The 27,017-nt window shown below is 41.4% G+C and overlaps 2 protein-coding genes across 8 annotated transcripts; one reads left to right on the top strand and one right to left on the bottom strand.

Moving 5' to 3' along the window:
• Nucleotides 1-318: 318 nt before the first annotated feature.
• On the bottom strand, nucleotides 319-3,635 carry LCMT2 (leucine carboxyl methyltransferase 2). Its single transcript, XM_032175256.2, has one exon. The coding sequence runs from the start codon at nucleotides 3,633-3,635 to the stop codon at nucleotides 1,575-1,577; it is 2,061 nt and encodes a 686-aa protein (XP_032031147.1). The 3' UTR covers nucleotides 319-1,574.
• On the top strand, nucleotides 3,549-25,545 carry ADAL (adenosine deaminase like). 7 transcript variants are annotated; one of them, XM_058427878.1, is made up of 12 exons: nucleotides 3,642-3,718; nucleotides 6,763-6,884; nucleotides 8,373-8,600; nucleotides 9,125-9,255; nucleotides 10,078-10,138; nucleotides 13,692-13,779; nucleotides 16,433-16,514; nucleotides 19,285-19,411; nucleotides 20,455-20,535; nucleotides 22,327-22,465; nucleotides 24,363-24,463; nucleotides 25,180-25,545. In XM_058427878.1, the coding sequence occupies exons 3-12, from the start codon at nucleotides 8,538-8,540 to the stop codon at nucleotides 25,372-25,374; spliced, it is 1,068 nt and encodes a 355-aa protein (XP_058283861.1). In that variant the 5' UTR covers nucleotides 3,642-3,718; nucleotides 6,763-6,884; nucleotides 8,373-8,537; the 3' UTR covers nucleotides 25,375-25,545. The 7 variants fall into 7 exon arrangements, with proteins under 7 accessions (XP_058283862.1, XP_058283861.1, XP_058283864.1 ...); XM_058427881.1 differs by lacking the exon at nucleotides 3,642-3,718 and adding an exon at nucleotides 3,803-4,007 and having other exon boundaries at nucleotides 25,314-25,545; XM_058427880.1 differs by lacking the exon at nucleotides 3,642-3,718 and adding an exon at nucleotides 3,803-4,007 and having other exon boundaries at nucleotides 25,258-25,545.
• The last annotated feature ends 1,472 nt before the right edge of the window (nucleotides 25,546-27,017 follow it).

Raw genomic sequence — 27,017 nt, 5'->3', positions numbered from 1 at the left:
CACATCTATTTATATGCAAAGTTAATAGAAATAAAGGATGCAGTTTGTCATCAATGATGGTTCATAATAATCATTTTGGCACTTGTAGAATGAAAACTAACTAAGGTTTCTAGGACTAAGAAGAAATACTAAAGTAATAGACTTAGGTACCACCAAAGCCACTACATTTTTTGAGGTGTATATTTCACAAGGTATGCATGATTTGGATGACAAATTAAGGCTCAAATTTTAAGGATGAATAGCTATTTCATTGATCTCACATGACCCACTAGGCAACAGAGTTCCATTTAAAAGGGATAATTGAGTTTAATGGGATGCTAACTATAAGGGGCTGAGTAGGGTTAAGGGAAACCAAGTCAAGATATCCAGTCAGCAGTGTCCAGTAGAAATTTCTGTAACGATGAAATGTTCTACATCTACATTGTCTAATACAGTAGCCAAAGCCACACGTAGTTATTAAGCACTTAAAATGTCAATGTGACTAAGCCACTGAATTTATTAATTCGTTTAAATAGTCACATGTTGCCAATAGCGACCACATTGGACAGTACAGTTCGGGTCTAGCAAAGAGCCATCACAACTCCTAGGCCTGAAGAGGTGAAGTAAAGGAACAATTACTGAAACCTGGGATGATGCAGGATTAGAACTGTCTTACAGGAAAGGATTACATGGCAGGAGCCATAGCCTTTGACAGAAGAATGCTGCCACTGCCAACTTGCAAACCAACAGGGGAAGAATTGGGAATACCAATTCACTCTTCTTGCCCCCATTCCCCTCTGGTGCCTCTGACTGGTGGAACTCAACCAAACAGTAAAGAGAGCTCCTTGATGCAGTCCATAAAGGTCAGCCTCTTGGAGCACAGAACAGAGAAAGGTGGAGAGTATATCTGGAACAAAACATTATTATACCCCGTGCAAAATGAATTGAGGCATCAAACGTTTGCTTTATTGACACTTATAAATCTAAATAAATATGGAACCAATAGCAAAACATTTAAAAAGTATGTTGTTAAAGGAAGTTCTACAAGTGTTTCCTGTTGTTAAAACTATCTGAGTTTTCTGTTGCAATAAACAGGACAATGTTTTAATCAAACTGTGACTGTGTTCATTTCAGGTTTCCTACATGAAGAATTAGGTCAATACTATGCTCCTTCAACTATATTCAACCAAGGATCTGCTTGAAACTTTTTCTAAGGTATCATCTCAAGTATATTCAACTACGGAACTGCGTGTAACTTTTTCTAAGGTACCATCTCAAATCACAAGGCCTGGGATTGGGAAGTTGTTTTACTTTACTAAAGACCACTGTAACTCAATAAATGAACTTATATTAGAAAATTAGAGGAAGACCACTACTACTCTCGGACTGCATGGCCACTGTCTTCAGCTGTTTTCTGTAGTGATTGTTTCCAGGTATTTTACCTATTTTACCAACCCTTTTCACTTTTTGCACTGAATAGTGCTAAGGGAAAAAAAGGATGGGGAAAGGAGTGGCAGTATCTATAGCTAGAGGGTCGTCCTATTTTGGAAAACTTTATTGTCTACTTTAGTGGGTCCTGAATATTAGTCCAGTCCTTACTGCTCAGCACTTAAGGAAGAAAGGTCTAATGTGACCGTATGGGGGTTGAAGTAGGTACCAAAGGAAAAGCAGTTCCCACCACCTCCAAGAAGCAGGAGCTGCTGCTCTTCAGGAAGGAGGATACTAGTGTGTTTGTGTAACATTAATGGCCATGGCACATATGTTGTGTCAATCAGATACTCAGAGCTCAATCCTGTAGTCAAATTGATCACAGTCACTCCAGGAAATGAGGAGGAATGAATCCAGATCCCTCCAACCAGTAACAGCTTTCCATTGAGCACATGAGCTGTGTGGGAGTACCTTGGGGTAATGGGAGGCTGGATGTCTACTGACTCCCAGAGGAATCCACAAGAGATTGGTCTCAGAAAGAGCACAGAGTCCAATGGCTCCTCAGAAGCCCCGAGACCTCCAGCAATAAGGGCTCCCCCTTGCCAAGTGCAGGCACTGTGAGAATGCCGGGCTTCAGGTACTTCTCCCTCCACTGGGATCCTGACCCAAGCCATTGTCCCTACATGTAGGAAATGCCAGTCACTTAGTACAGGTTCCACCACGCTTCGACCCCCATACACAAACAAATATTCCTGATTCTGACAGGACACTTCTGTTGTTGAATGCCGCCAACAAGACAAAGTGGAATCATCCTCTCGGCCAGCCTTTGTTATTGTCACTTTCAGGTCCTCAGTGTTACTATCCTCACTCTTACAAAAATGAAGCTGGAGAACCCCCAAGGCTGGACTTACTGGGGACAGTCTCCCTCCCAGAACCAGAACCCGACTCTCTGAGAGTCTTGTCATGGTGTGATAAAGGCGTCCATCCCACTGAACTCCAGTCCCACAACTGCCTATTTGGCTGCCTTTCCATTCAGAGTCACAATCTCTTGACAGCAAGTGAAACTGGCTCACTCGGCAGTGCCGCCCCTCCTGCTCTCCAAATCCTCCTGCACTGAGAATAACGTCCGGGCTCAGGAGGACAGAGGCGTGGCCATATCTCTTCAGGTTTGGGACCTGGCCCTCGCTACTGACTACACTGGCAGGGAACACCCCTGAAGGCGAAGCAGGATTTACGCGAGGAAATGCCTCTGAGGATGGAAACACTAGGGTGTGGGAGAGGGTGTCTCCCCTAGAAGCTGCCAGAATGAAATAATGGGCGCACTTCAGATGCCACTCCTCAAATTCGTCAAAGGGTTCAATATTTTCCACCCGCCGGCGCTCTTCTGCGGGGAGAAAGCAGTGATAGAATTCATTCATGTCCACGGCACCGCAGGCAGTCCAGCCAGCTTGAAGGAAGCGGCGCCGCTGCGCCTCCACGTCAGGAAAGCGCTCCAGGCCATGCAGGGGGGAGTTTAGCTGCCGAAAATGTTGCAGCATGAACTGGCCAAAGGCGTCTTGAGGCCTCATCTGCTCATAGACCACGAAAAGGGCATTAGGAAAACGCTGGGCTGCCCAGGCGATGAGGGCCGCGGCACTCTCTGGCTCGAGGTAGGTCAGCACCGCCTCTGCCAGGAGCAGAGTGGGTGAGGCTGCGTCGAGCCCCGCGGCGCCCAGGGCCTCCTCCACTCGCTGGAGCTGCCGCAAGTCCAGGCCCAGGATGCAGTAGTCTGCGCTCTCGAAGCACAGCGCGGACGCGGGCTCCCCCCTCTGGAAAGGCCCGGTTAACGCGCACAGCTCTGGCGTCTCTGCAATCCTTTCTGCTTTGCGCCGCGCCACGTCCGGAAAATCCACCTCCCAGACTGCAGCCCGGGCCAGGCGGCCCGCGGTTTTCAAGCGAAAATAGAGCGAGTCGAAGCCGGCGCCGAGAGACAAGATCTGCGCGCGACGCGCGGCCAGGGGCGCGCCAGTCTGCTCCAAGAACGCGCGCACGCAGTGCCTCACGGCGCGTGCGCGGACGTAGTACCCTCGGTGAATGAGCGGAGCGCGGCGCGCCGCGCCCGGAACTAGCAACGCGGCAAAGGGGTCCTGCACGTACCCGCGCGCGGCCAGGGAACGCTTGCTGAGGGCGCTGCTGTCGTTGGTGCTCTGTACCGCGCCTGCCCGACGCTCGCGGCTCCGGGGGCCCATGGCCAGAAGAGACTCAGGAATAGCAGTCTGTCACGGTTGTGAGCCGCCCCTTGGTTAGCACAGTACACACCTCACGGACCTCGGTAGGGGGAAAAGCCACCCATGCTCCTGGACTTCCCTTTCCGCCGGCGCTTGTGCGTCACTTCCTGGAAGAGCGCATCTCGCCAACCAGAATTGAGGAGGGTGTAGCCAGTGCTAAGTTCGCTTGCGGCTGACCTTTGTTTTGAATGTCCTGAGTTCCGTTTGCCCAGAATAGGGTCCGCTACCTCTGTGACGTGAGTGTTAGGGAAGGCGGGTTGTCACGTTTCTATAAGCCTTCCAGTCAAAAGTGAAAGCTTGCCTAAGTCCTCGTAGTTGAGAAATCTCTAAGAGGTGAGTCTGTGGGGACTGACGACCTGGCTTCCTTGGACCGCCAAGGAAGGGTCTGGTAGGAGCAAAGAAGGGTTGGCACCACGGACCTTCAGTGGGCAAGGATTAGTTAGCTTCCTTGGATGCTGATAGTTGCTGATTTATTTAATGCTCTCACAGTTGCAAAAGAGAACCCCATTTAAAATTTGAAAACAAGTCACTAAGGCCAGAGTGCAAACTGAAGAAACCGATCTTTACAAATAATTTATAGACACCTAACAAGAAAACGTTACCCCACAGATATTAGACTGTTGATTCCCTTGTATTCCCAGCCCTATGTTAGACTGACGGTGAATAAACCACTCAGCCTCTCTTTCTCATCGCACCCCCTTCTACTTGGAGAATTCTGTGGATTTTAAAGTAGTGCTGAATATGTCCCCAGAAAGGGAAGTCACTGAAGAGAGGTGATTGTTCCCTGTGATATGTTCTGAGCTTTGTTTTTAAGGAGTAAATCCAGGTTAGACTTCAGAATAATCATAAAGTTTCTAAATTGGGTGTCTGGGAGTCATCCATGGGAAACCACTTCCAGAGACATTTAGGAAATTTATCATTTGTTCACTGGGATTTGGTGACTGGCTGAAGTAGAAAAGGAAATCAGATAAGTTTATCGTTAATTACAGGTGGTACTGCATAATAGTTAAGAGTGTGAGTTTTGGAGTCCAGCAGATTTGGATACTGGAGTCAAGAAAAAGTTTCATATTTTCCAATGTTTTCTTGTGGAATAAAATGAAATAAGAAAGAAAAGGTTTGGATCAGGATAAAGATTTGGTAATTGAAGGCCGGGCGCGGTGGCTCACGCCTGTAATCCCAGCACTTTGGGAGGCCGAGGCGGGCGGATCATGAGGTCAGGAGTTGGAGACCATCCTGGCTAACACAGTGAAACCCCATCTCTACTAAAAATACAAAAAATTAGCCGGGCGTGGTGGTGTGCACCTGTAGTCCCAGCCCAGTCAGGAGGCTAAGGCAGGAGAATGGCCTGAACCCGGGAGGCGGAGCTTGCAGTGAGCCAAGATCGTGCCACTGCACTCCAGCCTGGGTGACAGAGCGAGACTCCGTCTCAAAAAAAAAAAAAAAAGATTTGGTAATTGAAAAGTGACATTTAGATTTGGTGTTTAAAAGCTCATTAATGGCCTTAGGGAGAGCAGTTTCTGTGGAGCAATGAGGGCAGAATCCATGTTTCAGTGAATAGGAGGTAAGTTAAAGAAAGTATCCAGTCTAAATTATTATACTTTGGAGGAGCTTAACTCAGAAGGAAAAAAGGGTCAGGGCAGTGGCTAAAGAAGAACGTGGGATAAAAGAGTCTTTTGTTTTCAGGTGGAAGCAAATACTGCACATGCGTGTTGGTCCTGTGAGGGAAACCAGCCAGTGGAGAGGGAGAGGTTGAAGGAACAGAAAAACGAGAAGATAACTCACTGATAGAGTAACTTGGAATAGACAGAAATGGGATCCTGGGCATGTATTAGTTGTGGGGATAGGAGAATGAATCCTTTATCTGTGACTCCTGATGGGGTAAAAAAAAAGATTATGGATAATCATAAGCTCAGGTGTGAGGTAGGGCAGAGAGAAAAAGAAGGAATTTACATCTGATGGCTTCTGTTTTCTCTGTAAAGTTGGTGGCAGAGTTGTCAGTTTAGTGTAAGGCATTCAGATCTGATGGAACATTTGAGGAGTTTGAGAATTGCTTCTGAAGGGATTAGAAGAAGGGCTCACCTATGCTTGCTGGGTCATTGGATCCTCACCTCTAAAATGAGATTAAGTACTGCTTTGTGAGGTATCTCAGGGTTGATTGAGGGGCAAATAGAAAAAAAAAAAAAGTTGAAGGTCTTTGAAAAATACATAGCACCATAGAAACAAATTTATTTAATGACAAGTTCCTAAAATGTAGATGTTATGTCAAAAATACGACTTGTTTTGCAAAGACCAGATCAAGAAAAGTAATTCAAGAAGAAAGAGAATGGAGCAAAATTTGTGATTTGGATGCCTTATGTTAGGCTGGGGGAGGGGGGCCGGCGTTTAAATCTCAATTTATTCTTATATAAAATGGGGATAATAATACCTCAGGGGTTGTTGTGAGCATTTAAACAAAATAACTAAGACACCACAGTGCCTGGCTCATGGTAAGTGCATAATAAACAGTAACAAATATTTTTTTATTCTGAGTTCCCTTTTGGGGGAGTAGGTGGGAGCATGAAAAAAGTTCTCTGGGAGACAGGATACTTGCTTCTGGCCCTGCTCTAATATTGATGAAGTATTACTAATGTGGATCTTATCCCAGTGTTTGTTGCCTTCCGTCCCAGACCAAAACCAGTCCAGAAAGGTTAAATTTGACATGGCATGCTATTGTTGGTAGCAGTGTTTTAGGCAAGGAACAACAATTTTTTTTAATGTGTAAAGATTATGATTGCTTAGTTGCTTTTTAATTTCCATAGGTTAACATTGTAGCCAGTGGGTCAGTAAATTTTCTCACAGCTAGTTAAAGGTCAGTCTGGAGGATGGTTTGAGTGGGGCACAAATTAAGGTCAGGATCCTGGAGTAAAATTGAAAATCTGGCCGGACGCAGTGGCTCGCTCCTGTAATCCCAGCTCAGGCTGGTGGATCATTTGAGCCCAGGAGTTTGAGACCAGCCCGGGCAACATGGTGAGACCCCGTCTCTACAAAAAAATTTTTGTATAAAATTAGATGGGCATTGTGGTGCATGCCTGTGGTCTCTGCTACTTAGGAGGCTGAAGTGGGAGGATCACTTGAGTGTGGAAGCTTGAGACTGCAGCAAGCTGTGATCGTGACACTGCACTCCAGCCTGGGCAACAAAGTAAGATCCTGTCCCAAAAGAAAAAAAAAAGGGTATGTTTTTCCATTTTAATTAAATCAGTTATGTTTTTCGGTAGAGATATTAAATGCCATTGATTAAATAGTCCATCTTTTTCATTTTTTACTATTTATTAAGCACTTACTATGGCATTACTTTGAAATGCCACGTTTATCTCATACTAAGTAGGCCTTTCTATGGATTTCTATGGCTGTTTAGTCCTGTACGAACTACTTTCTTTATTGTACATTTTAATATCTTGGTAACTTATTTAACCCCTCTCAGTATCAATTTATTGATTTTCAATACAGTAATATTTCACAAAGTTATTTCAAGGATTAAAGATAATATTATTAAAAGTGCTTGTCACATACCTGGTAGGTTCTGAATACATGGAAACTGTTACTCTTAAACGTCATCCTCATTAATATGTGAGAACCCAGAGAGTCAAGGTGGCTACTTTGAAAATCACTAAATTTCACTTGGAATTTTATCTTCACTTAGAAACCACTTTCAGAAGGGAAGGGAAATTTTGATTGATTTATCACCTACAGTGTGCTAGGCACTGTGCTAAGAGCTAGAGTGGTGGAATAATTCAAAGAACCTGTCCTCAAGGAGCTTACAGTCTGGTGAGAGAGAAAGACAAGTATATCAGTGATTGAGATATCAGTGTGATTAAATGCTGAGTTAAAGGCAGTGACTGGCTCATGTGGGAACATAGATGAGGAGAATTTAAAATACTTTATTAATCATCACTGCTACTTTGCATTTTTAATCCCATTTTTGTAAATAAAGAAACTGAAGCCATGAAGGTAAATGACTAAGGCCACACAGCTTCTAACCTATAGAGCTGGTAAGAGGACAAACCTAGGTCCATCTGACGCCAGCACCTCTGTTCTTCTTTTATGTATTTTAAACAATTCAAAATTTAAAATTTTACTTTTGGCTGGGCATGGTGGCTCATGCCTGTAATCCTAGGACTTTGGGAGGCTGAGGCGGGTGGATCACTTGAGGTCAGGAGTTCGAGACCAGCCTGGCCAACATGGTGAAACCCTGTCTCTATTAAAAATACAAAAATTGGCCAGGTGTGGTGGCGTGTGCCTGTAATCCCAGCTACTTGGGAAGCTAAGGCAGGAGAATCGCTTGAACCCGGGAGATAGAGGCTGCAGTGAGCTGAGACCATGCCAGTGTACTCCAGCCTGGGTGACAGAGGGAGACTCTGTCTCAAAAAAATTATATATATATATATATATATTTTTTTTTTAATCCGATGTGGGCCTTATAAAATTTTGAATTTTTGAAGTGGTTGTATAGAAGGTGCCAATAGTTAAGGAATATACTCTGCTAAATGTCAGGTTTTAGTACACCTCTTATAAGCTTGAGGTCTTTTCCTGTTTCCAGTTTATGTTGTTTACTAATCATTTTCCCACCTTAGACACACTTAAGTTAGTTTTAAAGAAAAAATTAACAAAATCCTGTTTCTTTGCTTTTAACATCTGAAAAATTAACATTTGTTAAAATAGGTGAAGCTGAACCCAGATCTACACATACAGCTAATCTTACCAAAATGTGTGGAAGTAAAGCAATCCGAAGGAAATTCAGTACCATACAATTTACTGACTGAAATACATCATATTGCTCATACCAAGAATAAGAGTGGAGAAGAACCATTTTTTTTTCCTGCTAAAATGATAGAGGCAGAAGAGCAACAGCCTTGCAAGACAGACTTCTATTCTGAATTGCCAAAAGTGGTGAGAATTCAACTACAGAAATCTTGAGTGGTTGCTAATTGTAATGATTTTTATGTTGCTTCTTTTCATCAAAGTAAATTTTGGCTGGGCTCAGTGGCCCATGCCTGAAATTCCGGCACGTTGGGAGGCCAAGGCGGGTGGATTCACCTGAGGTCAGGAGTTTGAGACCAGACTGGCCAACATGGCAAAACCCCATCTCTACTAAAAATACAAAAATTTGCTGGGCTTGGTGGCATGCCTGTAGTCCCAGCTGCTCAGGAGGCTGAGGCAAGAGAATCGCTTGAACCCGGGAGTCAGAGGTTGCAGTGAGCTGAGATCGCACCAATGTACTCCAGCCTGGGTGACAGGGGGAGACTCCATCTCAAAAAAAGAAAAAGTAAATTTTGTAGGCAAAATTTGTAAATTTTGTTATGTAGCTAAATCTGGTAAGCAGTTTACCTATTGCAAACTACCAACAGAAGTACCTGGTAAGATGCTATGAATCTATTGGATATTTGATAAGTTTTACTGGTTGTATCTCTTAGGAACTTCATGCCCACTTGAATGGATCCATTAGTTCTCATACCATGAAGAAATTAATAGCCCAGAAGCCAGATCTTAAAATCCACGATCAGATGACTATGATTGACAAGGGAAAGAAAAGAACTTTAGAAGAGTAAGTATGAGGAGGTTGTGGACATACTCCTTTTTTTCTCTATCAGTATTTTGAGATTGTAAGTAGTATGTAAGAATTCAGATTTTAGTAAACAGAAATAGGGTTGGCATCTGGCGTGGAGCATATATCTTAACATACAACATTTTTTTCCGGCTGTTAGACTGTTGACAGTATTTCTAGTGATTTCTGTTGTTTGTGAAGTTATATTGGGATATTCTTTCTTTTTTCTTTTTTCTTCCTTTTTTTTTTTTTTTTTTTTGAGACAGGATCTCACTTTGTTGCTTAGACTGGAGTGCAGTGGCGTGACCACAGATCACTGCCGCCTCGACCTCTGGGGCTCAAGCAGTCCTATCTTAGCATCCCAAGTAGCTGGGACCACAGGTGCACGCCACCATGATGGGCTAATGTTTTTTGAATTTTTTTAGAGATGGGGGTCTCCCTATGTTGCCCAGGCTGGTCTCAAACTCCTGGGCTCAAGCTATCCACTCGCCTTGGCTTCTTAAAGTTCTGGGATTACAGGCATGAGCCATTATACCCAGCCTGGGATAGTCTTTAGATTTGAAAATATAGGCATATTGAATTTCCCCATGTCAGGGGTGGGTTGGAGAAGGGGTACTATTATTTCCCACTTAAAAATATCAGTAATGTTTTATTTTCAATCATTTGATTATCTTTCTAGATCAATGTAATTTTTGAAACATCTATTCTGTAGTTCTTTGTAAATATAAATATATATTTACTATTAGCCTAAAATTTAATTCATTCAGTTAGTGAGTTTCTTTGATGACTAGAATATGTTAAAACTTTTCATTCACGTTGCAGATGTTTCCAGATGTTTCAAACTATTCATCAGCTTACTAGTAGCCCTGAAGATATACTAATGGTAAGACATGAAGGAATTTTTAGAATGGTTTAAAAATTATGAAGTAATTTCCTTCCATTATTGCACATGGCCTTTCATTTTTGCTCTCATTAAGAGTGATGAAAAATATTTTCTCTATTACGGCAATTCTTTTCAAAATCGATGTAAGTCATTTGCTTAAGAGCTAGTACAGAAAAACTGTGTTTCTTGTAAAAGATATGAGGAAAGAACCATGAAGAGCATCTTCTATAGGATAGAGGACGATATGGAAGAGAAAATTTGGTCCTGTTTTTCATATATAACATACATATATGAAATATTAGGGCTGGGCGTGCTGGTTCACGCCTGTAATCCCAGCACTCTGGGAGGCCGAGATGGGCGGATCACAAGGTCAGGAGATTGAGACCATCCTGGCTAACACCGTGAAACCCCGTCTCTACTAAAAATACAAAAAAAAAATTAGCCGGGTGTGGTGGCGGGCGCCTGTAGTCCCAGCTACTCGGGAGGCTGAGGTAGGAGAATGACGTGAACCCGGGAGGCGGAACTTGCAGTGAGCCGAGATCATGCCACTGCACTCCAGCCTGGGCAACAGAGCGAGACTCCGTCTCAAAAAAAAAAAAAAAAGAAATATTAGACCACAGATGGGGATATCCTTAATAAGGCATTGTCTGTATTACATAGGAGACTTACTGTATGGGTGGACATTATAGAGAAGGAAGAAGTTCAAGAAGAGCTTAGAGATTAAGTGATTAATCCCTAGGGAAATTGTGCTTTCCCTCTGAGGGCACAAAGGATACCACTGTGTTCTCTTATCTGAAGCTCCATGATACTAGAGTCTGACGTGGAAGATTGTCTTCTGTATCATTGATCTGACTAGAATGGCATTTTAAAATGTTCTCTTTCTAAATGGAGAGAAGCAAAATTGTGTCAGTGATCTTAACTAGTAGAAAAAAAATGCAAAGAAAGTACAACCTGTGTTTCTGGAGAGGTAACTTTTGACTGATCGAGCAAAAATTTTCCTCTTTGGTAAAGACTGATCTTCATGATAAGTGGTAAGTAAATTAAGCACCTTTTAGAGGAGAGGTAACTCTAATAGCTTTGTTCAACAAAAGTTGACTGAGTGCCCACAATGTTCCAGGCACTGTGCTAAAGTCTTAGAGAGATTGACACAGTTTCTGCCCCTGAGGAATTTATAATTAGGTTGGAGAGACAGACCCATAAGCAGATACCGCAACATAGTGTGGTAAGCTCTGCATTAGAGACACACATAAGGATTTATAGGGAACCAAAAGGGCATTCTCTAAGCAGCGTCTCAAAAGATACCATTGAACATTGCTAAGAATGTCCACCACAGGGGCCCTGGTCTCACTTTGTTGATGAGTGTTATAGAGCAAAATGATTAAATTTAAACTGACAGTTTAATACTCTGTGGGTATAATAATGACATGCTTGTTGCTACATTCATTTCAAAATCAAAGTTGAAAAGCTTTATTAAAAGAGGTGAGAAATAAAATTCTGTGCATTTGACCTGGTGCTACTAGGTGGTTCAGAGGGTGACTGTGGGGTGCCCCATATGATAAATGAAACGTCTATGAGAGTAAACTAAGAGATTGTAAATGTAGAACTGAGTGTGAGGGAGATCACTTAAAACGCTAGTCAAGGTGACCTGGGTATAATCTCAAAGAGAGGATTGGAGTGTGGCTAAAAAAATGATACTCGTTATTACATGTACCAGACATTATTCTTAAGACTACTTTCAGAAGTAGGTATTTTTATTGTTCCCTTTTTGTAGATGAAAAAATAGGCTTAAAGAGGTTAAGTGTAACTTGCTTAAGATCACACACACAGAGTAAGTGGCAGTACTATCTGGTTGCAGAGCTCATGCTCTTTCCCATTCAAGCTTATGTAGTCTTAGAGCGGTTTGAGTAAGTAGGAACTTAACTAATTGTGATGTACTTTGTCTGGAAAAAGAATTTGAATAGATATTCTCAGTCCAGCGCATAGGAGAGGAAAGCCCAAAGAGGTGTCCTCAGTACCTACCGCGCTACCTGCCGCACATCACAAAGGGCTAAATCTGGCAAACACAGATGTAGACCCCAGGGAAATGTTCTTGGAGTGGGGTTAGGGATGGTTCTGTAGGCTTCACTGTGGCCTAGATAAATCTGTCTCCCTTTGCTCTTGCTCCATACTTGTTAGTTTTTTTTGGTTTTACAGGTACCTAGCCACTCAGAAAGAGGGAGCCTTGGATAGTAGTCACTGAAAAGGACTACTATTTCAAACCCTCACTTCTACCCTATTCCTCATTGTCAAACATCTTTCTGCATTAGTCTCATGTGAGCTGGGGTAGCTGAGTGAGGGTCTTTTCTGTTCTGGGGCAGTGACAAGATCCAGATTCCTCAACCTATTAATACAAAGGCGAGGCCACAATTTCATGGTGTCAGTGACAGCAAGAGGGAGTTCCTGGAGTAGCAGTGCCATGGGGCCAATGCCATTCATGATGGCATGGAGGCTGCAGTATCATGCCCCTTGGAGGAGGCAGCAGTGGTATCTTGCTTGGTCCTGGAGTTTCATGTGATTTAGAATGCAGATGTATTATCTTTGGCTGTGTATTCTCAGAATCTGGGTCTTTAGACCTCTTGATGAAACTGAGCTACCCATTCCACTTATAATAAGTTCATTTTTGTCTTTAGTGGAAAAAGAAAAAAGAAGAGGCCTACAACTTGGATTGCTATGAATTCACCAAGGTAGTGCCATACTGTTAGGCACTGTATGTACAGCCAGCCCCTCTTGCTTTGCCAGGACACTGCACTCGCATGCTTGTGTGTGTGTAGTCAAAGCAGATTAAGATTAGGATACCAACTGTAAGGACTAATTACGGCAGTTTGTCACAGCTTCGCCAACCTAGCCTTTTTTTCTTGTAGATTTTTTAGGATTGAAGGCAGAAAGGTAAAACATTCTTCAGGAAATCCTTCAGAAACTTTTGGATTATTGAGATTTGCACTAAATTGGATACAGTTTTACTCACATTTATCACCTACTTTCTTTGCCCTAAGTACTTCTCAAGAAAATTTAACCCTGCCAGAATTTATTGAAAAATGTAACTTATTCCTAAATAACTTGAATAAAAACCTTAAGCCATGACTTCAAATAGCACATCAGTAATATCTAATCATTGTAGCTGTTTATTTCTGTATGTGCATTTCCTAGCAGTCTACACATGTAGATGGTTCCAGCTGGTTTTAGTTTTGCGCCATTTCTCTATTTCATCAATCTGCTCTTATAAATAGTAGGAAATAAATATTTAAAAAGGGGAAAAGAAACAAAGGGTGTAGCTGATGTGCAGATTGGGATTGAATGTGGGAATGAGGGGTGATGGGAGCGATTGGAAATATTGCGGCCCTGGATAGTCTCCATCAGGGATGTGACAAAGTGGATAATCTCTACCACATGAGAAACTTCCAACTTTACTTGCAAATCAAATTTAATGAATAAAATAAAGCTGTAGCACTTGGCACATTCATTGGGACCCTTACACAAACATTATCAATATTGTGTACATTGTCTTTATTATCAGGTCACAAAAGATGTCATAAAAGAATTTGCAGATGACGGTGTCAAGTACCTGGAACTAAGGAGCACACCCAGAAGAGAAAATGCTACTGGTAGAATTTATACTTCTCAGCAAATGTACTGTCCTTTTCCTATGTGCTTTGATCGCTCACATGTTTGTGAGTGGGAATATAAAGCACTTTTATACTGTTGTGTTGTTCTGTATTTCACTGAACCTTTAGTCAACAGTCCAAGTCCTCTCTCTGATGTACATTAATGATGTTCATTTTGTTTGTTTTAGAGACAGGGTCTTGCTGTCTTGCCCAGGCTGGAGTGCAGTGGTGCAAACATAGCTCACTGTAACCACAAATTCCTGGGCCCAACAATCACCTCAGCCTCCAAAAGTGCTGGGATTACAGGTGTGAGCCACAGTGCCCATCCTGATGTACGTTATTAATGAGTGAGTTATTCTTAAGTAAAAAGTAGTAAAATTCCAGTCAGGCATTATCTGTTTAAGGAAGGAAGCAAAGGCCTGCAACAGTTTCTTTTGTTCTTCCTTTTTTAGTTGTTTTCACTCTGAGAAAAGGATACCTGCTCCTTATGTTTGCATTGTCACAAGCAGAGGCTGATTCTTGCTCCCTGCATCACGGGCACTTGTGAGACAATGCTGTTGAGTGGATGCAGAATCATGTTTTATGGTAGTTACTAAAATGTAGGTTATTCAGTCGCTTCTCAGGGAATAGTTTCTTAGGCCAGGAGCAAGCTGTGATGTGGTAAAACCTCTCTGGATAGAGATGAGATCTGGCTATGGTCTGCAGGAATTATCCTGAGATCCTCCTTCTATAAGGGCAGCATCAGGAGACATTGGGGCCCTCTTAGCACCTTGTTTATGACCCAAAGAGACCTAGGTCATCTTGTTTCCTAATATGTGTAGCTCAGTAATCATTTGGGGGTAAAATTTTTGAAACTATTATTGTAAAGTATAAGTGTTTACATAAGATAAGGAGAAGGCTCTCATCTTGCATTTTTGAACTATAGAATCAGTTCCACGTTGTACTGATGAGAGTAGTGAAAGGGAAGGAGAGAAGAGCTGACTCATAGGGCTCTTTCAATGGAGTTTCAAAAGAAGGATATTAACCTAAATATGCAACAGTAGAAGAATGGTTAAATAAAGGCTAATGGAATATTAGGCAACCATTAAAAATACTGGTGAAGACACTTTAATGACATGGGGAAATACTCAGAATCATGTTAAATGACTGAACTGGGTACGTATATACCTAGTAGTATCTTCTCTATTTAAAAATGTGTATATGGGCAGAGTGCAGTGGCTCATGCCTGTAATTCCAGCGCTTTGGGAGGCTGAGGCAGGAGGATCACTTGACACCAGAAGTTCGAGACCAGCCTCGGCAACATCGTGAGACCCCCCCCCCACCTCTATGGGCTCCAAGGGCTGCAGTGAACCATGATCATGCCACTGCCCTCCAGCCTGAGCAACAGAGAGAGACCTTAAGAAAGGTCTCTTGAAATAATACATAAAAATAAATGTGTGTATATGTACTTAGAAAACAGTAGTTATCTCTGGGTGGTGGGGTTATTTTTATTTATTTATTTTTTTTGAGATGGAGTCTTGCTCTGTCACCCAGACTGGAGTGCAGTGGTGGGATCTTGGCTCAGTGCAACCTCTGCCTCCAAGGTTCAAGTGATTCTCCTGCCTCAGCCTCCCAAGTAGCAGGGATTATAGGCACATGCCACCACACCTGGCTCATTTTCATATTTTTAGTAGAGACAGGATTTCACCATGTTGGCCAGGGTGGTCTTGAACTCCTGACCTCAGGTGATCGGCCTGCCTGGGCCTCCCAAACTGATGGGATTACAGGCATGAGCCACCACACCCTATTTTTATTTTTATTTATAACTTTATGTATTTTACCAGAGACTTTCCACCAAACATAAGCATTTTATAATCTGGGTAAAAGGGTATTTTATTTTACCCAATGTAGCCTAAAGAAAAAGAAAAAAAGGTATTTTACAGGAGGTTGCTCTGGAGAGTGCTCTTGCAGATCCCCCCAGAGAGCAGAGCACTCAGACTTGGAAGAACATGCCTGGTTCCCTGGATGAGAAACACTAAGCCCGAGCAGGATTGAGGGGAAAGGAATCCAAGTTAGGACTTTTTTTCTGGACTAGGAGAGAAAACATCCCTTTAAAAAACAAACAAACAAACAAAAAAAACAGGACGGGTGTAGTGGCTCATACCTGTAATCCCAGCACTTTGGGAGGCCAAGGCGGGCATATCACTTTCAGCCCAGGAGTTTGAGACCAGCTTGGGCAACATAGCAAAACCCCGTCTCTACTAAAAATCCAAAAACTAGCTGGGCATGGTGGTACATTCCTGTAGTCTCAGCTACTCAGGAGGCTGAGGTGGCAGGATGGCTTGAGCTTGAGAGACAAAGGTTGCAGTGAGGCAAGATCATGCCACTGCACTCCAGCCTGGGTGACAGCCAGACCCTGTCTCAAAAAAAACAAAAAAAAAGTCTTTATTTTTTTTTATTTCGTTTCTCTAACACTTCATTTTCCCCCAATTTTATTAAAACATAATTTGTATTTACTGAAACGTACCCATAAGGGCCATGTTTTCACTCATCTTTAACCATGCCCTTGTCATAGCATAAAGTGAAAATGTAATTGTTCATATAGAATTGCTGAAGGTGAGGGATGAAATAGTTGATGATCTCTTTACATGTATTTTCTATGTGTCCTTTCCAGGAATGACTAAAAAGACTTATGTGGAATCTATACTTGAAGGTATAAAACAGTCCAAACAAGAAAACTTAGACATTGATGTTAGGTAAGAAGATTGTACCTTAGTAGTTAACATTTACGAAACCAGAATGTGAATTTTTACTGTTTTGATCATGGGTGTAATGGATTTTTTAAAATTAATCATTCATTGATTTATACAATAGAAAAATAAAATCAAGAACCCTGTTGTTTAAAGTGAGAACACAATTCTGAATTTATTCATCAGGCAATAAAATTCTGAGTATTTTTACATGAGTAAAGTATGGTGTTCCTTTGCCATTAAGCTAAAATGAACTTCTTACTGTGGCCTACAAGGTCCCACATGATCTGGCTGCCTGTTACTTCAGCAGCTCATCTAGACCACTCCTCCTCCCTTACACGTGGGCCTGCTGTCTGTTCCTAAAATAAGCAAAAAAGACTGTCCCCCTTTAGCACCTTTGTTTAGTATTCCCCAGAACACATTTCTACCAGATTCCTGCCCAGCTGGCTGGCTTCTTCTCATTATTCAGATCTCAATTTGGCTGTTACTTCCTCAGAGGGGCCTTCCTTTACCACTCTGTCTAAAGTGCCCCACTAATCCTCTAGTCACCCATCTCTTTCCTGTATGGCATTATTTGTAACAAGATAAGGAATTATCTTGCGTTAGTTTATATATATGCCCACCCACTAGAGTGTAAGTGTAGTGAAGCCAAGGACCTTGTTTTTTGATTCACCACTACATCTTTAGTACTTACCACAAAGTAGGTACATAGTATGGGCTCAGTAAAGCCCTAAATGAAGAAAGAAAAACAGCTAGCTGTATAGTTTCAGGCTATAAGACTCTAAAAATTAAGCTTAACTAATAACCCCAATAAAAAACCAAGCAGAAGACAATAGAATGCAGAGAAGAAGACATACGAAGAGCTGGTAGACGTATAGAAATACAGAGAAAACTACTTAACTCATTAATCATATATTACAATACTGTTTCAGTAGGCTAAAAAAAGATAATAGCCAGTGTTTGTAAGTTACACACTGCTGGTAAGCATATGTAATTAATAAAACCTCTTTAAATCCTGCACTGGTACACAGGTAAGCGGGGAAAAACCTCTCTAAAGAGCAATATATGTCAAGATTTATAAAAAAGTTTTTCCCTCTGACCCAGTAATTCTGTGCTAGAAATGCATCCTAGGAAATAGATTGATTTATGCATAAGATTCCTAATTTTAATGTTTTATAACAAAAATTAGAAAATAGCCTAAAATATCCAGCATTCAGAGGATAATTACATTATGTTATGTTCATATGATTTATACTATTTTCTAACATTATTTTAATGGCATGGGAAGTTGCTAAGTGAAAAAAAAGATATAGCATTTTATATATAGTTGATCTAAATTTCGTAAATAAATAAATGCTGAAGGAATTTATTTTGTCAATAAATAGTAAACTGATAATTGCTTTAAAAAGTTATAGGGGTTCTCTGGGTATTCAAGAAATATTAACAGGCCAAGTACAGTGGCTCATGCCTGTAATCCCAGAACTTTGGGAGGCCAACGCGGGCAGATCATCTGAGGTCAGGAGTTCGAGACCACCCTGGCCAACATGATGAAACTCCGTCTCTACTAAAAATACAAAAATTAGCCAGGTGTGGTGGCAGGCACCTGTAATCTCAGCTACTCGGGAGGCTGAGGCAGAATTGCTTGAACCCGGGAGGCGGAGGTTGCAGTGAGCTGAGATCGTGCCATTTCACTCCAGCCTGGGTGACAAGAACGAAATTCTGTCTCAAAAAATATATATGTATATTAACAGAGATTCTCTGGGTATTCAAGTCTTATAGAATTCCAGCTAATATTTGAAGAATGAACTTTTATCAGATATTTGATACATTTTAGAAAGAGAATATTTCTAATTTTGTAACCCCTAATGAAATAATGGATCTCAGCCTCCTAAGAACACACCACCACCAGTTTACTCTTGCGAAAAAATGGAACCTGATCTGCCTCTAGACTAGATAGGAAATATAAGAAATAGGACAACATGTTAAAGGCCGGGCATGGTGGCTCACGCCTGTAATCCTGGCACTTTGGGAGGCCGAGGCGGGCGGATCATGAGGTCAGGAGATCGAGACCATCTTGGCTAACACGGTGAAACCCCGTCTCTACTAAAAATACAAAAATTTAGCCAGGCGTGGTGGCACACGCCTATAACCCCAGCTACTCAGGAGACTGAGGCAGGAGAATCGCTTGGACCCGGGAGGCAGAGATTGTAGTGAGCCCGAGATTGTGCCACTGCACTCCAGCCTGGGCGACAGAGTGAGATTCCGCCTCAAAAAAAAAAGAAATAGGACAACATGTTAACAACACAGGGATACAATCAACAAAATCCAGACCATGGAAAACTTTGTAGGACAAACAACTTGGTTTCTTCAACAAATAAGTTACAAGAAAAGCAGGGTGGGAGGTGGGAGGAGAAGAAAGAGTGGTTGTAGATTAAGAGAGGCTTAGAAGACACATTGACTTACACAAAGTGTGGACCTTGTTTGGATCCTGAATCAAACAAACTGAAAAAACAAATACAGGAACAAAAAAACCTCGAAAGACAACTGTAAATCTGAACAGTAACTGGATGCTTGATGCTGTTTAGGAATTCATGTCTTAGTAATTCCATGTCTTTGCCATATGGCAAAGTAAAATGTCATGTTGTCTAGATTCAGTCAGGCTATACTTTTCCTAGTGAGATGTATTACACGTAGTCTGCCATCTCTGTCTGGCCATACTCAGAATTGTCTTTTTCATCTGTGTCATATTAATTTTCAACTCTTTCTTATGTTAAAGGTATTTGATAGCAGTTGATAGAAGAGGTGGCCCTTTAGTAGCCAAGGAGACTGTAAAACTTGCTGAGGAGTTCTTCCTTTCTACTGAGGGTACAGTTCTTGGCCTTGACCTCAGTGGAGACCCTACTGTAAGTTATTTTTCCTACATACATTTTAATTCTGAAAGGTAGAATCAGTTAGTGGGATAAGGACTAGCTTCGGGCATCTTGCATTGCATTCTCCAGAGTGTCTAGCAGACACTCCATTCTGTGGATGAAGGCCTGTTCTGCCCTGGATGACCAGAATGCCTAGAGCAGCTCTCATCTAAGGTTCTGTGAAACAATTAAGTTTTAAGTACCCTAAAAAAAAAAAGAGTTGCCTGACTATATGACTATTTTCTCCATTCTTCTAAAGATGGTGCGCAACTAGTCCCAGACTATATACACTATAATGTAATTCATTACATACAATGGATGGATGTCTTAGGGTATTAGGGCTTAACTGTCTCATAGATAGTTGAGAAATGTTGACTTGAGCTTCTTGAATGTCAGATTCAAGCAGAAATCTTGATATTTGGGGCTGGATAATTTGTTTTGGGGCTACCCCATGCATTGTAGGATGTTTAGCAGCATCCTTGGCCTCTGCCCACTAGATGCCAGTAGCACTCTCCCAGATACGACAACCAAAAATGTCTCCAGACATTGCCAAGTGTCCCCTGGGGGACAGAATTGCTCCTGGTTGAAAACCACTGAATAAGAGAGTCCCATGAAATTGATTCTTATGGCTTTGTCCAAACCTGGAGTATTCTGCCCTTCTTTTTATCCACCTGTTTAACAGAAGTGTTTTGAGTAACCATGAGAGTTCCTGAGTCAAGTGAATGAGTTCTCCTTAGCTCTGGATATCTAGGTGTCCTTCCAGGCATAAAATTTGGTGACTACCATATCCAGCTTAGCTGATTGACCTCAGTTTACTGATACTAGGCAATATTCTCGAGGGCAGGGACTGTGTCTTTGCCAGCTTTGTATTCAGCAAAGTGTCTAGCACATTGTAGGTGCTTTATAAACAAGATGTGCAAATGAATTAATCTACTGTTATTTTTTTCTGCCATTATATTGTTTATTGGAATGGAGTACTCAGTTCCGCAGTTTTCCCAGAATTCTCATGCATCCTCATTTTAACTTTTATCTTTAAGGTAGGACAAGCAAAAGACTTCTTGGAGCCTCTTTTAGAAGCTAAGAAAGCAGGTCTGAAGTTAGCATTGCATCTTTCAGAGGTAAATAATATTGTCTTAGGCTAGAAGGGACAGATTGTAATAGAAAATAATAGGGTCATTTGTAAGTGACTAGGAATAAACCGGGATTGGAAAAACATTTTTTAAAAAGGGAAAGTAGAAATATTTTTAAATCTAAATTTAAAAATACATGACTTGCTTTAGTCTTTAATGTTACTGTTTTTATCCTTTTGTGGTTCCTGGGAGTGGCTGTTGACTCAAATGCCAGCTGGGTCATTAAAAGCAGTTTAATGACGTCTTGCTAGAGAAAATGCATGAATTTCCAACATCAGTCTTGTCATTGGCAAGCTGACTCTAAGAAAAGCACCAATTTATCTCACCTGTCCTCACAGTAGAAGGGACCTGATTGTATCACATCCACTGGCAGTAAAGGAAGCAACTCGTCATTTTACAAAGCCCAGCAAAGAGGTCCAGTGCCCCCATCAGCCCCAAGCTCACTGGTAGCATGAACATAGTGACAGATAATTGCTGGGAAGTAGTCACTTTCTTAAGCACATCCTTGTGAGGCAAACCCCTTGTGAGGGACTTTGCTGCAATTTTCCCCATTTTATAAATGGATTTATTTTTTACCTCAGTACTTCTATCTATTTAATTATTTCTTAAATGCAGAAAATAATACTTAGTCTACTTACCTCACAGAGTTATTGTATTAAAGGGGTAATGTATAAAGGTTGAGTAACATCATGATTTAAAGATTAGGGAAAAAAATCAAAACCCCTTGCCAGTACTTGTATCTTTCATGTCTATAAGCAGAAGGTCAGTAATCTAGTGACAGGACTTAAAATCCAGAATCCATGTTTCCACACTCTTAACTCAAAAGACCTTTCATCCACAGGACATCCTATGGCTGACCTAACTGATGTGTGATAGAAACCATTGGTCATTATAAGGGAATAGCATGTGTGACAGTGACCAGTTATCTCTGGCCTTGTGTGCAACATCAGAACTTGTTCTTTACCTTAGTTTCTGTTGCTTTTATTATCCAGTCCATTGGATATGAAACATTTCATTTAAAAATGTTCTGAGCATTTGTGTTTTGGGCTATCTAGGAGATAAAGAGCACAGCCAGACATTTTCATGGTGATTGTGGTATGTACATAGCCAGCCTTGTCAGAATCAAACATGATGAGCACACTATGTGAGGAAAGTAACTGGGCCCTGGAGTCAGACTGAGTTATGTTTCACCCTTATCTCTACCATTCACTAGCTCTATGACCTTGGACAACTTTTTTTTAAAAATGCTTTATATTTTTAACTATAAGAGTTATATATACCTGAAAAAAATCCAAGTGTCAAGAAGGAAAATAATTAAAAATTAAAAACCCAATTTCTATTTGTTTTGCTCCCCAGAGTTAATACTATTAACAGTTTTGCGTTTGTATTTTTTCAGAACTTTTTATAATATATATGAACACATGTCTATAACAGAACACACATACATATAGAGTTGTGAAGTTTTATTTTTTGAAAATTACTTAATTTTTCTCAGCTTTAATTTCTTCATCTTAATACTTTTTAAGATTCTTGTGAGGCCCTAAATAATTTGTGTGAAAAGGCACAAAGTAGGTTCTTAATAAGTGTTTATTATTATTATCATTGAAATGAATCTAGAAGAATATTGAGGAAAGAATGAGAAGATAAAAGGCAAAGAGAGCTAGGAAGGCAGAAGTAGTTCAGTTTTCCTTAGAGGGGCAGGGTACCTAGCTATAGAAAAAAAATACTCTAAGAACCACTGAAAGAGGCCATTGATCCCCTTTCCTCCCCTTTCTTTAGATTCCAAACCAAAAAAAAGAAACACAAATACTCCTGGATCTGCTTCCTGACAGAATCGGGCATGGAACATTTCTCAACTCCGGTGAGGGAGGATCCCTGGATCTGGTGGACTTTGTGAGGCAACATCGGATACCACTGGGTAAGGCTTGGAGTTTCAGGTCTTCCAGATGACTCTCTATCCCTCCCCCAATCCCCAGGTTGCCTGGGGATTATAGAGAAGTACTGTTCTAAAAGTACGAATGTCATCTAGCTATTAAAAGATGGAGTGTGTGCTTTCTGAGCCTTATTTAAAACAGAAAGCTTTAGCTTCCATTAGAATATAAGCTCTATGAGAGCAGGGCCCCTGCTTGTCTTATTCGTTGCTACATTCTCCAATGCTTGGAACTCAGTAAGAATTTTTTAAAGGAATAAAGGGTCATCTAGAATTTTGAAATGACTTTAACAAAATTGACATGTGTTATGAAAATACGTAACATTATTTAAAAATTAAACATGGAAAATCCCAAGTATATTTTCACATGTCTGTTGGTCATTACACACTTGATTGTCTATGTGTTTATGAAGTGCCTACTTTGTTGTCATTGCTGTTGATAGAGCAGTACACAAAACAGGCAAGATTTCTTTCCCAAGAAACTCATCTAGCAGAGAGAAGACAGTAAACAAATATACAAGAAAGTATCAGTGTTCTGTGAAGAAAATTAAACAGGCTGATATAGTAGTGATTGTATAACCACTTTCGATTGGATGGTTAGGAAAGGCCTTTCTAAAGAAGGAAAAAGTGGTTGGCTGCAAACCATTTTACAGAATGATCAATTTGCTATATTTACCAATTTATAAAAATGCTTATGTGAGTATGTTTTAACTGTAGAGTTTTCAGCAATTCATAATGGGCGAGATTTGCTAAGGAAAATTTTAAATATCCACAAAAGTGGAGAGAATGGGAACCACTGGCATAGTGATCTTACTTGGTATGGTGGCCTAGCTCTGCTCCCAACAGAGGGGGCAGTTTGGGTTTGTCATCCATTAAACTGAGTGAGCCTGTGTTGAGGCTGCCTTACTCAAGTGAGCAGATGCCATCAATCAAGTCAGTAAGGTATTTTACTCTGGCTGGGGAGCCTGGTAATATTTCCAGGAAGGAATTTGTTAATAGTAGGAGTCATTCTTTTTTTTTTTTTTTTGGGAGACGGAGTCGCTCTGTCACCCAGGCTGGAGTGCAGTGGCGCGATCTCGGCTCACTGCAAGCTTCGCCTCCCGGGTTCACGCCATTCTCCTGCCCCAGCCTCCTGAGTAGCTGGGACTACAGGCGCCCGCCACCACACCCAGCTAATTTTTTTTTTTGTATTTTTTTAGTAGAGATGGGGTTTCACTGTGTTAGCCAGGATGGTCTCGAGCTCCTGAACTCATTATCCACCTGCCTTGGCCTCCCAAATTGCTGGGATTACAGGTGTGAGCCACCACTCCCACGCCCGGCCAATAGTAGGAGTCATTCTTAAGATGGACTTAACTTACCTAGAAGCAGAAGGAGGTGAATGGATGATTGTCTGGGTGAAAGTGTTTAGGGGTTCTTAGAAGCCATGGCAAAGTCTCTGCCCATTCTTAGCTCTTTATAATGCTCTCACACATGGTGCTACAGTTTTCTTACCTTTGTTTTGGCTTCCACCGTTAGACCAGGAGGGATTGCAGTAGCTTTTCAAAAAACACTTCTGCTCCTATCATTGATAATTCTCTGCTTTTTTCATCATGACATTCCTCTTTCCTCTCTATTTTGGTCAAAGAAGGAGAAGTGCATGGCTGTAAAAGGGATATTAATTCCTTGCCTGGTACCTCTGTTGCCATAAGTTGCAGCACATACTTCCTGTACAACTACACTAATTGAACTACAAATTTTCACACATAAGAAAAGGTCAACTTTGTAAACTAATAAACTACTTTAAATTAGCAAAATTTGGAAATATTTCTCGTATCTACTTGGTGAACATTGAATGAGTTCACTTATTTGCTTTTAATAAGATATTTTTTTTCCCCTTTTCATCTAGAACTCTGTTTGACCTCAAACGTCAAAAGTCAGACAGTTGCATCTTATGACCAGCACCATTTCGGATTCTGGTACAGCATTGCCCATCCTTCTGTGATCTGTGTAAGGTGTTCCGTATGAAGCATTTTGCTCCTTTTTGCTCCCTGAGTTGCATTAAGTCAGACGTTCACTATCTGGCTGACTGCCTTGCATGCCTGAGGATAATGCCCAGGTAGAGGAGTTAGAAGGGACTGGGGCATGGCTGGGTATGGTGGCGCACACCTGTAATCCCAGCTACTCGGGAGACTAAGGCAGGAGAATCACTTGAACCCAGGAGGAGGAGGTTGCAGCGAGCAGAGATCATGCCATTGCGCTCCAGCTTGGGCAACAAGAGTGAAACTCCATCTCAGAAAGAAAAAAAAAAAAGGGACTGGGACATGAGAGGCTACAGAGGGCCAGGGTGACTCTGGTTTGGCTCTCTAGTAAAAGGTACTTCAGAGGACTTAAAAACAAAAACAAACAAAAAAACTGATGCTCTGCACCCATCCCATGAGATTCTGTTTTATTTGATCTGGGGTGAGTCCTGGGCATAGATAGGCTTTAAAAGCTCCTTAGGTAATTTTAGTATACGGCCAGAGTTGAAACACTGCTCTGGCATCTTTTCTTAAAGTATAAATAAATCTGTTTAGTTACAGCTATGCATAGAGAAATTTGTAGGCCCTTGTTTAGACTCTTGAAAGAAGTATAGTAAATAGGAAAATAGAGTCTAAAGAAAAAGATGGTTGTTTTTGAAAAATCCTTCCTTTTTCATTTTGAAACATTCTTGTTTACATTGACAGACTGATGATAAGGGTGTTTTTGCAACACACCTTTCTCAAGAGTACTATCTGGCAGCTGAAACATTTAATTTGACCCAGTCTCAGGTGTGGGATCTGTCTTATGAATCCATCAACTACATCTTTGCTTCTGACAGCACCAGATCTGAACTGAGGAAGAAATGGAATCAACTGAAGCCCAGAGTGTTACATTTTTAAGCTATAATGAGGTGAACTACTTCTGAGTATGTGTTGCAGTCAAGGTCCTGCTATATCCCACTTAGTAAAACAGTCCACCACTCCTTTGAAGCATAGCAGCCAAGTTCCTTGGGCTCTATCACCAGCACCTTACACGTGGCAGGTACTCAGTAAATACGTGTCTTCAACTGACTCACAAGCTCTCAGGTGCTTATTGGGTGGGACTTGACTGTTGTTGCTAATTAAATCCCTATTCCACCAGTGATTATTGTGACTCAGCAGTCCTTCCCTATTAGTGATCATAAAATTTCAGGGAAATCAAAGTTTCTCATCAGGAAATGTTTTGGAATTACTAGTATAAAGTTAGGAAAGTGGGGAAATTAGGTTACTGCCGAGACCTTTAAGCCTTCTAAACAGCTTTATATTTTATTGTACATACTTTAATCAGACTCCCTTCACTTGCTTTAAGTTTTTAAAAGTATTCCCCAGCTGGATGTGGTGGCTCATGCCTATAATCCCAGCACTTTGGGAGGCCAAAGTGGGCAGATTGCTTGATCCTAGGAGTTCAATAGCAGCCTAGGCAACATGGAGAAACCCTGTCTCTACAAAAACAAAAAAGCAAAAAACCAGAAATTAGCCAGGCATGGTGGTACATGCCTGTTGTCCTAGCCACCAGGGAGGCTGAGGTGGGAGGAGACCTGAGTCCAGGGATGTTCGAGGCTGCAGTGAGCTGTGATGCTACAGCACTCCAGCCTGGGCAACAGAGTGAGACCCTGTTTCAAAAAAAAAAAAAAAGTATTCTCCAAGATCCCAAGACCATTGACACCAGAGCACATTGTATACCAGAGATTTATGTGAATGCCTAGGGAAGACCCTAGTGATAGATAAAGCTAGGTGCTGAGATCTGGTTTTGCCTCTTTATGATTGTCCCATCAGTACTAGAAAGAGATTGAAGTCATTGCTCCAATTTTGGAAGAGGAGAGAATAACTGGCTGAGAGGTGAAAAAGACAGAAATAGTTGCAGGTTTCTTTTTTTTTTTTTTTTTTTTTCAACAAAGGCTTTCACTCTGTTCCCCAGGCTGGAGTGCAGTGACGTGATCACAGATCACTGCAGCTTTCGGTTTTAAACAGCTTCTATTACATTTTCTTTGTGGAAGCTGTATTTCCACCTTAGTACTCACTTTCTGCTCGGTCTAAAAGATACCTCTAGTAGTGGCAACACTGTGTTAAGTAGAGTTCATTGGGTCTCTTGTAACCCTACCCCTACATAATGGACCACTGGTGCAGGCTTACATAAACACACATACTGTGGCCACTTCAGCTGAAGACAAGGGACAAACTAAGATAGTTCTGAAAGGTAAAAAAACAAACAACAAAAACAAAATTATTAGATACCAAGTTATGCTTGAATTGCTTTGCTCTTTAGAATGTGTATTTTTCCCTGGCATCAGAAGAAGTTAAGGCTGATGACACCCCTAATTTAAATGACTAAGGGTTTCTGATAGGTTTTCTGTCTTTCTGTGATATCGTATTTATTTGGTCTTTGACCCTGTTTCCTGGCATACTGCTCCTAAAATCCTTAGTGTCTCCAGAGTGATGGCTTTTTGTATCTAATGAGGACTGCTGGCTGGCAGCCCCTAGGGGCTGGTCACTGGAAAGACAAA

The sequence above is a fragment of the Hylobates moloch genome, unplaced genomic scaffold (assembly GCF_009828535.3).
Source record: "Hylobates moloch isolate HMO894 unplaced genomic scaffold, HMol_V3 SCAFFOLD_14, whole genome shotgun sequence".
In the NCBI taxonomy this organism is placed as follows: Eukaryota; Metazoa; Chordata; class Mammalia; order Primates; family Hylobatidae; genus Hylobates; species Hylobates moloch.
The sequence above is the reverse complement of the archived record's forward strand: the minus strand, read 5'-3'. Positions and strand labels throughout refer to the sequence as shown.

Coding starts and splice junctions, on each gene's coding strand:
- ADAL (XM_058427879.1), top strand. CDS start 8,538: ATGATAGAGGCAGAAGAGCAACAGCCTTGCAAGACAGACTTCTATTCT. Junction 13,780..16,432: donor CAGAAGAGAAAATGCTACTG/GTAGAATTTATA, acceptor TGTCCTTTCCAG/GAATGACTAAAAAGACTTAT. Junction 20,536..22,326: donor TAGCATTGCATCTTTCAGAG/GTAAATAATATT, acceptor CCCTTTCTTTAG/ATTCCAAACCAAAAAAAAGA.
- LCMT2 (XM_032175256.2), bottom strand. CDS start 3,635: ATGGGCCCCCGGAGCCGCGAGCGTCGGGCAGGCGCGGTACAGAGCACC.